This window comes from Felis catus, chromosome C2 (genome assembly GCF_018350175.1).
Source record: "Felis catus isolate Fca126 chromosome C2, F.catus_Fca126_mat1.0, whole genome shotgun sequence".
NCBI classification, from domain to species: Eukaryota; Metazoa; Chordata; class Mammalia; order Carnivora; family Felidae; genus Felis; species Felis catus.
This window is the reverse complement of record NC_058376.1, coordinates 80,292,516-80,304,568: the sequence shown is the minus strand read 5'-3', so window position 1 is coordinate 80,304,568 and position 12,053 is coordinate 80,292,516. Positions and strand designations below refer to the sequence as shown.

Below are 12,053 nucleotides of genomic sequence, written 5' to 3'. Positions count from 1 at the left end.
ATCAGTTCTTCCAGACCCGACCACATGCTGAGCAAGAGCAGTTAATGTGCTCACATTGGTGCCTGGCATAAAAATACCAAAAACAAACAGAAAGACAGCAGCTCCTGCATGAACACACAGCCCCACCCTGCTGGCTTTCTGTGGGCATCTTGGCCACAGAAGGCGGGAGGTGGGGCCCAGGGTGGGCTAAGTTTGAATCGTTCACCTGCTTGTGTTCTCCAACTGTTGGGGCTGGATGTTGGGCTTGGCTGTAGGATGCCTGCTCCTCAGAGGTGGTCTTAGGGGGTTGCCAGCACAAAGTCCAGTACAAGTCTGTCAGAAGCCCAAGGCATGGGCTGAGGACCCAATTTATCAAACGGTCTCTTCAGGGACTTCTTTTAGGGGATGGTGCTCATTTCTAAGGGCATCTTCATTTTAGGGCTAACAGCCTATGTCAGAGTTGAAGAATCACAAAAAAAGTCGTAGATAGAACTTTGTAGTTCATAAGGAAGCCCAAAGGCGGACAATCCAGAATACTTTACTTTACAGATGAGCCCAGAGAGAAGACTTGACTGGCCTAAGGTCACACAACGAGGTACAATCAGAAAACTGGACCTGATTTTGAATTCAGGTTTCTTTTGAGAAAACCAACTAACAATTCCTAAGGATCTGTTTTCTAGGTAAAATGGCTTAAAATCAGTATTAGCTGGGTAATGATGGACATTAACTATTAATCTTCTGATAATTTCAGAGGACAGCACTCCACGAAGAAGAACTTCCAGAATCCCCCCTCCTTGGGAAGTAGAGAGAGGGCAATTTCCCCCTGAGATGCTACCCAGAATTTGTGATTTTTAAGTTTAGAACTCTAAATTTATCATTTTGATCGACTAAAGAGTTACCTAATTTAAAACATAGATGGCTCCAAGGCCCTTCGATGTGGAGGAGAGCGGTGACAGCTGAGGGTAACAGCAGGTGTCTCCTATCCACAAGGAAGGCAAAAGCCAAGAGAACTGGCTAATGTTTTGTCTTGACCTCTAGTCTCCCTAGACAAATCGTTCCCACTCATTTTGATAACCCAAAACTAAAGACACTGCTCTACTCTGTATGATGAAGGTCAGCACTAGGGTCACCAGAGGTGATAACATCTATTATTTAAAGATATAAAACAGTTTTAAATGTGCTTTCCTGCTGAGCCTCAAAGCAGATCTTTCTTCCTTTTTTAGGAAATACCACTCACTGGTGCCTGGATCTTGGTATTACTGTTGTGTCTCTGAGCTTTGGTTCATTTTACCTATCCTCTGGACCTAATACCTAGTTCCAGGGAGAGGAATTGCAGGGTTGGGCTTAGATCCTAGAAGCCCTGGCTAGAAGTTCAGTCTATTGAGAGACTGTTACTTGGCCAGCAATGGTGGGGAGATATTTCTTGAGTACCTGCTTTCTCATCACTCTAGAGAAGGAACTTTGCTGGCCCTCTAGGCAGATGGAGGTGATAAATAGTATATAATAGAGGGTCGCTTCAGCTTGGGACTTCTCCCAAGTCTATAGTATCAGGTGGAGAGCCATGCCTCTCTGGGACCTGGAGACAACTTCCCTTTCCCGGGGGCCTTGAGCCCCACCTGGTGCAATCAAAGATGCTATACCCAGAGCCTCCTTCCTCAGCTAGCCTAGCCTCTTTGCTTTGGAAGGGGTCTCATCCTTTCTCTAACACTCCCTCTGGCCACTTCCCCACTCTGGAATCAAAACGCTCTTCCTTTTTTCCATTCCCTTGGACGCCCTTTCTCATCATTCCCTGGGATGGGACGCACCCCACACCCTGTCTCTGCTGTCACTACTGGCTGCCATTTATTTTCCTTCGACACATCTTTCTTGACCTGCCATCCTGAGTATGCTTTGCCACAATCTGGGGCTTCCTGCAGAACAATGCACCATGGGCTCCCCTGGCACTCACCCCAGCATCTCTTGGTCCCCACCCTCGGTGCACCTGTGCTCCGGCATCACACACCCTCACTGTGCCACTCACTCGCCTGCTTTCCCCACACGGGAAACCATGTGGTCCACGCTCTGGCCACCCTTGAGGCCTTGATCAAGCGCTGCTTCTTCTTGAAAGCCTTTTCTCCATCTTCTACTTGGAGAGGGCTGCTTCCCTATTTCCCCTTGCTGAGGCCTCTGTTCATCTCTCTGATGTGTGCATCTTATGTTGCCCAGTGTTGCAGTTATTTGGGTCCATATCGGATCTTCTAAGTTAGGATCCCCTCTATCACACTGAGTAAAATATCTGTTACACATTGTGGGCTTAAACGTATTGACTTAACTGATGCCTGTCTTGACTGCCCACCTCATCTCCGCTCTCGGGGGCACACCTGCCCTAGGCTGGCACTGCCGTCTCCGGACCTGCCATTGTCCACCTGTGCAGGATTCTGCCCTCGTCGAAAGCCCTCATTAATCACCACATAGACTGACTCACTGGTCACAGTAATGAAGGGTTTCTCAGATTCGTCTATTCTGATTTTGTTCAGGCTGAAGCAGAGATTCCTGCTGCCACTAACAGAGCCCTTTATCGTGACCCATTGATGGCCCATGGAGCGAGAGCTGAGGACTGTGCTTTCAAGCATGATACCTATCTTTCGAAACCTTTAATCAGGGAATTTTCAGAGATGCAAAATTTGTAAGCCCTGGCCCAGAGGAAAGAATACTAATGATGATAATGATAACGGGCTTTCAGTCCTGTGTTAGGTCTAGGTGGAAGCAAAACTTCTGTGGATGAGAATAGGTCTAGATTTCCTAAAAAGCCATGCTCCAGGAGTTATGGTTAGTTTCACACCTACTCATGGTTAGAAAGTAGCAACAGATAAAAATACTAAAGTCATAAAGTCACAGGCCTTCTGGCCCAGTTCAACTTGAAGTGTGGAGTGGATGAGGAACCAGGGCTCACTTTGACCTGGTCAGCCTAGGGCCATGTGATTGTATATGAAATCTTGTGTCTCTGGAACCAAAGTCATTTTTCCTTTGAGAATTGTATGATCCGCTTGGAGGGTGCTAAAAAAAAATCCCCCTTGGCTTTTCATTATTTTCCAGAGTAATGTTTGAATGATGGGTGGGCCCTCCAGGAGGGAACCGTTCTCCATTACACAGCAGTTTCGACTGCTTGACGCTGTGTTGCCTTGTTCAGCATCCACACTAATCCGCACAGAAATTGGAAATGGAGCGTTGGTGGGGTAGGGAGGGGTGGAGTAGCTCTGGGGCCCCAGGGTCTTGGGTATGGTCCATTCCTGGATGTCTGCACTCTGAGGGGTCCCGTCATTCACTCTGTCTCTTGCTCTGACCCGAGTTCGTTCTCCTCATCCATTTCGGTTTCTGCCACCGTGGTGAAGATCAAAGAGGGGTCAGGAGGTGCAGAGAAAGAAAGCAGAGAGAGGAAGAGAGGGAGAGAGAGAGAGAAAGGAGAGAAAGAGAAAAATTAGCAAGCAAAGCAGAAACAGTTCATGCAGGAAATACAGAAATCGCTCCACCAGATTGATTAAGAATGCAGTTTAGGTACAGCCAGTGTGGATGACAGTTTGGGATTGTGGAATTTGTACCATTCTGAGAATTTGCATGGTCATAAGTCCTGGCTCACAAGGATTCCAGCATTCTGCCCCTGAAGCGAGCTTTGTTTTCATCTGGTTTGAACCTTCATTTGACATATGCATTCAGCATGGAGAGTACTTGTGTTGGGTGGCCATGGCAAGGTGGAGGCAGGGTCAGGACAACCCTCCATCATTTCCACTTCCTGTTCCAGTGCAAGTTTCTTCACTACACATGCACACTTCCTGTTCCCAAACTCTTGCCCCACAATCCCTAGGGACTTGAAATTTCTTAGTCCTACTCATCTTTGCACCTATGACCCAGCATATGTCTGGGATGCAGAGATGCTCGGTGAAAACCTATTCAGTGAATGAGTACAGGTGCCAGGTATGCCTGAATTGGGATTCTAATAACCCTAATCTGGGCTATGTTGGGAGAACCAGGCCATATTCAGGAGAAAAAAAAATATTCCTCTTCTTTAGTACAAAATGACGGCCATTCTTTTGTATACTAACTTAAGTCACTTAAAATAGTACCATCAAATGAAGTACTTCTGTTGTAATCGAAGTGTGCATGCTTCATTGGGGAAAAATTACTATTAAACTTTTCTACCTTCCAAAAGCATGAACGAGAGAAACAAACCTCTGCCTAGTGAGGAGTTTGGATGTGGGGGGTGGGGAGGGAAGAGAGAAGCTTTTATGAACTTTCACTTATTCCTGGTGCTCCACTGGCACAGTAGGTACATTAGCCCAACTGGTCTTGAGAAGAATCAAGAGTGTAGGAAACTGAGGCCGGAAGTCTGAGTAAATTGCTTAGGGACACTCAATTGGTCAAGTCTGGATTTGATCTAGAACTTTCTGACTTTACAAACATCCTGTCTTCTCCACACCACATTCTCTTTTGCTTCCTCCTTCACAATGCGCCCTTGCTTTGCCTTGTACAGTATTCACACAGAACTTAGTCGCAGCACTACACGTGAGCCAGGCGTTGGAGAAGGTGGTGGACATGTCTGCTGGCCTTTGAGTTCCTCAGTTTCTGGACCTTTCTTTTCTACCTGAATTTCCTGTTTCCTATAGGCATCCAATTAGTGGAAGCCATAAAATGCCCCCCTCCCCCCCCCCTTTTCCCACCCTGGGCTCTGACTCCAGCCATGCTATCATATAAAAAAGAAAGCTTTGAAAAGCAAGTGTATTTTCTAAAATTCTGTCTGGGATTTGCCTCAAGAGAGCTCCTACTGACAGAGTCCCCCCCTGGGGCTTTGGGAGTGGATCTGCCTGCTTAGAGAATTTGAGCCATTTAGTTCTCCTAACTACAGGGAAGTGGGATACTACTCCACTGTTTATGGCAAGCCATGAAACGGGGGTGGGCAGGACCGACTCTTGCCTTTTCACCTCTCCCTCCTAAAGCCAACCCTCTCTTTGCCCCTTCCCTTTCTTCCCTTCCCACCCTCCCATCACCACACCTCCCTTCCCCCATGCTGCCATAATGAGTTTCCTAAAACTGTGGTCTTCACAAGTCTCTAACTGGAGCGATCTGGGTAGGGGACAGGGTGGTGGCTGGTAATCTATGCTTTCACAGTGCACACTAGGTGATTTATGTGGAATATATTATTTGAGAAACGCCCCAATATATTCTAAAGTATGAAAGCTAGTTCAACTTTTTATTGCACATTTGAGGTGAAGGATCTTGTCCATGATCACGGGGTGGGTTAGGAGCAGAGTCAATGCAAAATCTCAGGGTGTCAAGAGCCAGTACAGAGCTGTGCCCCTGGCCCCTGCTTCGCACAGGTCTACTGACCTCACAGCCTTTCCTGACGGGCCCTAAATCATGAGCTGTTGCAGAAACCTTAGTGGGTATGGCTGATGACCACATAGAGATTGGCAAGGTCATTTGGCTCTGGGCACCGGTGCTAAAATAGTTTCCTGAATTAGTAATTGCCAGAGCTAGTTTCAGAGCAGGGGACAAGCTACTTCTTTAGCAAGTTTGGCAACTTGCCTGCAGGCAGAGGTAAAGTTAGCATTTGGGAAGTAAACCGGGACCAACAAGAAGTTTCTTTTGGAATCCTAATGTCGTATTGCCTAAACAAACAATAGTCTTTCGGTCCAGCCCTCACGTGTCTGCTGAGTTACTGGCTCTACCCCTTGTTGAGCACACCCGTCAGGTTTTCACCCTTGTGTGGTCTCTGATTGGAACCCACCAATGCTGGGGAGCTCATTATCCTTATCACAGACCAGTTTTGTTCTCTTACTTTTACAGGTGGGAATCTTGTTACTCCATGTCCCATCCTTCAGACACTCGATCTGGAATGTGTCCATCTCCACATTATCCTAGGAAGAAACAGGAAGAAGGTGTGGCAACAGGGAGGAGGGGTGGGGTTGGTGGTTGTTCCCCAGTACAACCGGCTCAAATTCCATACCCAGTTGTCCTCGACTAACATTTTCCAACCACTGGCTTCCAAGGGCAAGCTTGACTTCATGGAAAAGACAGACTCTGAATTCATAGTGCCCATTCCTACTGCGGAAAGGGGCAAGGGCTGTGTGTGAGGAAGGGCTGGGGCAACTGTCCTGGAGGGGAAACCTGTACCCTTGACTCTCTTTCCAGAGCAGGGCCTCTCAAACGTGCGTAAGCATCCGTATGCCTAAAGGTTTTTGCACAAACTGCTTGGCCCCACCCCCGGAGTTTCTGATTCAGTGGGCCTGGCTTGGAGACTGCGGTTTGCATTTCTAACGAGTGACATGATGCTGTGGTGGGGACCCCACGTGGAGACCCATCCCATGAGAGCTCCTCCAGCTTGGCTCGCGCTGGACTCACCTGGGTGACATAACAGAAAAATCAATCACTGGCCCTGCCCCAGAGATCCCGCTGTAATTCATCTCAGGTGAGGCCTAGGAGGTGCTTTTGTTTCTATTTTCCAAGGTAGCCAGGAGGCTCCTGGGAAGAGTGAGCCATGTGCCGCCTCTCAAATCTCTGCTTCCCATCCCAGTTTCCCCCAATCAGCCTGACTGAGGAACTCCGTTAAGGTTGTTTGTCCTGATTGTAGGGCTGAACAGATCTTGATTTGTTTTTGCAATTCAAACCAGCCCAAGCTCTGATAAATGACTGTTGTGCCATTTCTAGAAGTGAGAGTCTGGGATGCATGCTTTGGATTTTCAGAGGGCTGGCATTTCTGGAACATGCTGGAGGTTTATGGGAAGTTGGTAAATACCGTGGAGGGGCCATGGCAAGCTCCAGGAAGCCCGTCTGCCCTGGGAGGCACAGGAGCATCTCTCTGGCCTGGTGGCCCTTCCTCCCCCAGCAGGACCCTGTACCTTTAGCACTTTGTAGCCTGTGTCACAGCTGATGAGCACCTGATCTTTGAAGGAATACTTGGCTTGCAAGGGCTCGATTTTCCCGTGGACAGGAGGTTGTAGGTCTGGGCACTCATTCCCTGGTGGGGAGCAATGAAAGAGTGGTGGGTGAGGAAACAAGGAAAAGGCTGCAGCAGGTGGCCAGCCCCTGCAGTGCAAGGTATGGTGCAGGGGAGACCCACAGAACTAGGTGTTGGGGGTCTGTACCTACTAGGTTCTGAAGACTTATTCTGGAACCTTGAGCAGGTCACTTTCCAACTTGGACCTCTATTTCCTCATCGGTAAAATGAGCTGGTTGGACAAATGATTTAATCACAACACAGGGTAGGAAGAATATTAAATGTCACTGAGTGCAACCCTTGTCTGAGGCCTCCTTTGCAACATCTTCCCTGGTAGACGTCAAACATCTATTTGCATTCCTACAGTGACAGGGAGCTTAATACCTCCCAAACCTGTACCTTTCCTACTGGACTCCTCTGATGAAAGGAACAGTGTTTTCCTATTTCACTGAAATTTATATCCTTGTCATTGGCACTCACTGGGCAAAGTTTATTCTCTTGGGCAGCTCAGTATGACTTAATCGCTCTTTCTCCCCAAGACCGTTCTTCAGAGTGTTAGAGAGAGACCGTGACCATATGCTTCTGAGTCCGCCCTTCCGAAGCCTAAATTGGACAGGATTCCCAGGCCTGGCTCCACCCCTGACATTTTTTCCTGGACAAACTCTCTGTTAATACACTCTCCATTCCCCTCCCCAGAACCAGGCATTGATGTGATAATACAGGCAAGGCCAGGATATCAGATCTATGAGATCAGCCACAACCAGTACCCTCTTTTTCCTCGGCTTACTGTAGACCCCTGGGGCACATGGCTTTATCAGGCTTTGGGCCAGGACTGGCTGCCTTGGGGTACTAGGGAATGAGGCCTACGGAGGCTGCCAGTCTGGGGGCCACAGGAGGCAAACCGCCATGAGGAAATGTTTTGAGCTATAGGCCCGCACTCAAATTCCTGCCCCAGACTTGGAGAGGGCTGAGCTGGGAGGGTTCTCTTCAGGCCCAATGAATCGGTGTGAAAGAGTAGAGTTCAGGAAATAAGGTTTTTTTTTTTGTTAGTTTCTTTGTTTATTATTGTTCTTGTTTAAATCTCTTTATGTGATTCTGAAGTGCAGCAAGTTTGAAAACTATGTCTAGTCTAATCCCACCATTATTGCTGCCCTTGCCCCCATTTTCTGGATGGCAAACTGAGTCAGGAGACAGAATGTACTTGGCCCCAACCTCCTTTATAGCGGAGCTGAGGGTCCTGTCACGTCCCGAGAGGAGTCCCAGGCCTGCATCCCTCATCCCTCAGCTACTGTCCCATGAGGGCTGAGCATGGTGACTAAGTGTGACCCATGGGGGAAGAGGCTGTATTACCTGTTGCCCTGTACGAGAGCCTCCAGCCCCGGTTCTCGCCAGAATTGTCGCTGCGGAACAGGATCTGGACACTGTGGCTCTGGGTATTGATGGGTTCTGGGGCTCTCTCTCCACAGAAGGGCCCCCAAACTTTTGGGTCAGCTTTAATCTGTGAGGGGCAAGATAGAGAAAAAGGTCACATCTGAGCTGTGGTGGCAGCTGCTGGGACCATCTCTGTACTGAACCCCGGCTTTCTGGAAGCTTCCATGTGCACCCATAGTATTCACTCATGTTTTTAGCGGGCATTAGCATTCACCAAACAGTTCCATCTCTACTCTCTCACTTACAGATTACAATGGACTTGGAAGTGGACAAGGCAGTCCTCTGCTCCAAGATGAACATTCTATGTCTCAGAATGGGACAGAGTCCTGTCTAGGTGCATAGGATAGAAAAGACTTCTGCTCTCAAAGAAACTGCAGTCTAGTCGAGGATGGAGGCGAGGGGGGGGACTAACAATAAATAAGCAAAATAATTATAAAAAATAATCATGATGGTGTGTGTGTATATATATATATATATACAAGTATATGCTATATATTTCTAATGTACGTAGTAAAATCTATGTAACCTATATAATTCATCATTTATATAATAGATACAATATTTATTTGTTTATTTGTAGACAAAACTTTAAATAGATGGTCAGGGAAAGTTTCTTCAAAGAGGTGACACTGGATTTGGGACATAGAGAATGAGTAGAAGATTGTCACTTGAGGAAGAGAGAAGAATACTTTCCAGGCAGAGAAAACAGTATATGTAAAGGTCAAGGCCAAAGGCGGGAAAGAGCCCAGCATTAAGAGCAGGAAGGAAGCCAGAGTGGCTGGAACAGAAGGAGGGCCATAGCATGAGGTTGGAAAGGCAGGTAAGCACCACATGGTATTGAGGGGTTTATGTTTACTTCCAAGAGCAGTCCTAATCGGATCTGGATTTTATAAAGATCAGCCTTGATGCCATGGAGAACAGACTGTGTAGGGCAAGGCTAGAAGCAAGAAACACAGCTAGAAGCCTTGCCACGGACCAGGAGATAAGAGGGATTTTCCTGGAATGGAGTCAGTGGGGATGGAGAGAAAGAAGTAGGCACTATTAGCTGATCTAGATTTCCTGACTACCAGGTATGGGTCCTTCCTGTGCCTCTAACTCGTGTTTTCTTCCATCTCCGAGGACCAGGCCTCCTGACCCTTCATCTGGTGACTTCCACAATCTTGGGTGATATCTCCATCTTGTCACCTTATTGTGAATGGGGGAAAAGTGAAGCCCCATGAGGTTAAGTGCCTGGAGAAGGTTTACAGCATAGCTCCTGGGATACTATACACGGTAGGCAGAAGTCTAAGATGGTCCTCGTGACCTTCACCTCTGGTGTTCCTTCATGGTGATGTCACGTGACATGGCAAAAGGGATTTTACAGGTGGCCAAGGAGCTAGTGTTGGATCAGGGAAGATCCCTAGGCTGGAGCTGATGGAGCTGGTAGACACTATTTTAAGTAATTTTTGGTCTTGGTCTTCTATCCTGGGAGAAACTGGAGGACCAAGAATATCGATTTTCCCAATTCAGCCAAGATCTCCCAGCATGGCCAGGGCAAATGTCCATTGTAGGCTTACCTTGATGTAGTCATAGGGGCAGGGCACCTCAGGGTGATCCTCAATGTCGAAAATGTCCTCAAACTGGAGGCTGACCATGAAACCCTCCTCTAGCTCTATCGTGTAGAAACATTCCGAGCTCTTAGGATAAGGGTTGGGGAAGTCGGGGCTGGTGATCACGCCGGTCCTCTGGGTAAAGAGGTTATCACTGCACTCCACTGTGGGAAACATACCAGAGCAAAGTGGCACACCACAGCCATGGCCACAGCAACCCCTTTCTCATCGGTTACTGTATGACTTTCCCACTGGTCCTGAGAGGCAATGGGAAGGCATCATTAGCCCCACGTTATGGATGGGTAGACTGAAGTTCAGGGAGAAGTGATGTATCCAAGGTCACACACCTCATAATATTCAGAGTGAAGACTCAAAGGCAGTGAGTGTGATAAACCTTCTCATCAGCTTCTCTGGTATTGGTGTGGGGCAGAGGGGGTCTGAGAAGGAAAAGTTTTGAGATAGACTGGTAGGGGGAAACCTCTAGACCTCCTTTGTCTGCTCTCCCTTCAGCCCAGAACTCCATTAGGTCTCTGTTCAAAGCCTTCCTGATCCCTCATCCAACACGGGACACTCACACATGTCCGTACTCTCTGGCCCCTGACCTTGTTCTGTTTCTCCTCATGCGGCTGACCACTGCTTGATATTGTGCAATATATTTGTTGGGGGATTTTCTTGCCCCCAGTAGACTGTAAGTTCCCTGAGCTCAGGGATTCTGCTTTGTTCACCACTGTAGCTGCAACCAAGGATCCAGTGTCCTGGGACCCTGGCCATGGCTTAGCCCTGCCAAGGCCCTTTATCTGCTACTGAACCTTTGTCCTTGGGCTGACCCCTCCCAGATCTGGGATGTCAATCCTTTCTAAGCCCTTATTTATTCTGCTCATTTGAATATGAGAAAATTGTGGCTCAGAGAGGGGGCATGGCTAACCTAAAGTCCTATAGCTGTGAGCTGCAGAGCATGGTTAGGATGAAGCCTCTTGAATTCCCACCTTTTTTCATTTCTTACTCCAAGCACTCTCTGGGGGGTGGCATTTAGCCCATGGAGGCTATTTTTTTTTTTTTTTTTAGGCAAGGTTACTCTTTTTATGCATAATACACAGACAGGACATACAGTATATAAACATATATACAGTATTATCTGTGGTATTAAAATTTCATGGGTAGGGGAAATTAGGAAGATAATGTTTTAAAAGGCTCCTGGAAGCAGAGGAGAAAATGAAAACAAAGACTGAGAAGCCTTGCTCATTCTTAGTCCCCACTGGACTTAGTATGTAGTAGATACTCAATAAATACCTACTGAATAAAAACCAAGGAAAATACAGCCCTCTTGAAGAAGACTCCTGTATGTGCCTCCTTTATACTGATGGATCACATGGGGGTTTTATTCAGAAGAAAATAAAAGTTTTTTAAGGAGGAAGGAAAATAAGTCTTGTTTCCAGCCTTTCTCTCCTCCAAGGATCCCCCACTCAGCTTCCAAGTGACCCTCCTAAAACACAGATCTTTACCCTGCAGCCATACTGATCTGATGGCAATGCCCCAAACATGCCAAGTTCTACCAGGACTCTGAACGTTTGTTCTCTCTGCCTGGAGCACTCTCCTTTTCCTTCTTCTTCCCACTCTGCCAAGGGCCACCATCTCTGGGACATGTCTGCTCACAGTGCCGTGCAGACTTAGGTCACTTGTGCTGAGCCCACAGCATTTGCTACATTTCACCACTTGCTTCTGTGCTAATAACCCCACTAGTCAGGGAGGCCCTCATGGAAAGTGGCTGAAGTCTTCCATTTCTCCTTCCTCGCCCTGCCCGGAGGTGGCAGCAGGGTGAGCGTGTCGATTAAGACAGGAAACCAGAGATGGAAGGAATGGGGCATATTCCTCACTGTCTCTGTCTTTGCCTCTCTCCTTCCTCATCTGTTCTCTGGACTGAGGTTCTCTCGATCACAGAGGAACTTGTGAGGCCAGGGGAGTGAAGAGGTAAAGGAACGGCTGGGTGAGGCCGGGTGCATGGCTGAGAAAGGACTGGGAACCCAGCTTTTCCCATAACTGGGGGCCAGGCCAGTTACCTACAGTAGGAGAGCAGAAGTTCCTGC

General features: G+C 47.7%; 1 protein-coding gene across 6 annotated transcripts in view; it reads right to left on the bottom strand.

Moving 5' to 3' along the window:
• MASP1 (MBL associated serine protease 1) overlaps positions 1-12,053 on the bottom strand; it is a 63,388-nt gene that overhangs the window by 21,914 nt on the left and 29,421 nt on the right. For 5 of the 6 annotated variants that reach the window (XM_011286032.4, XM_019839998.3, XM_003991806.5 and 2 more), the window contains 4 exons: positions 9,937-10,133; positions 8,300-8,447; positions 6,852-6,970; positions 5,792-5,870 (listed from right to left, as the gene is read on the bottom strand). In XM_011286032.4, coding sequence (XP_011284334.2) covers positions 5,792-5,870; positions 6,852-6,970; positions 8,300-8,447; positions 9,937-10,133 — 543 coding nt within the window. Of the gene's footprint in view, positions 1-2,593; positions 3,334-5,791; positions 5,871-6,851; positions 6,971-8,299; positions 8,448-9,936; positions 10,134-12,053 lie in introns of those variants that run through there. The other variant, XM_019840002.3, reaches the window with a different exon arrangement.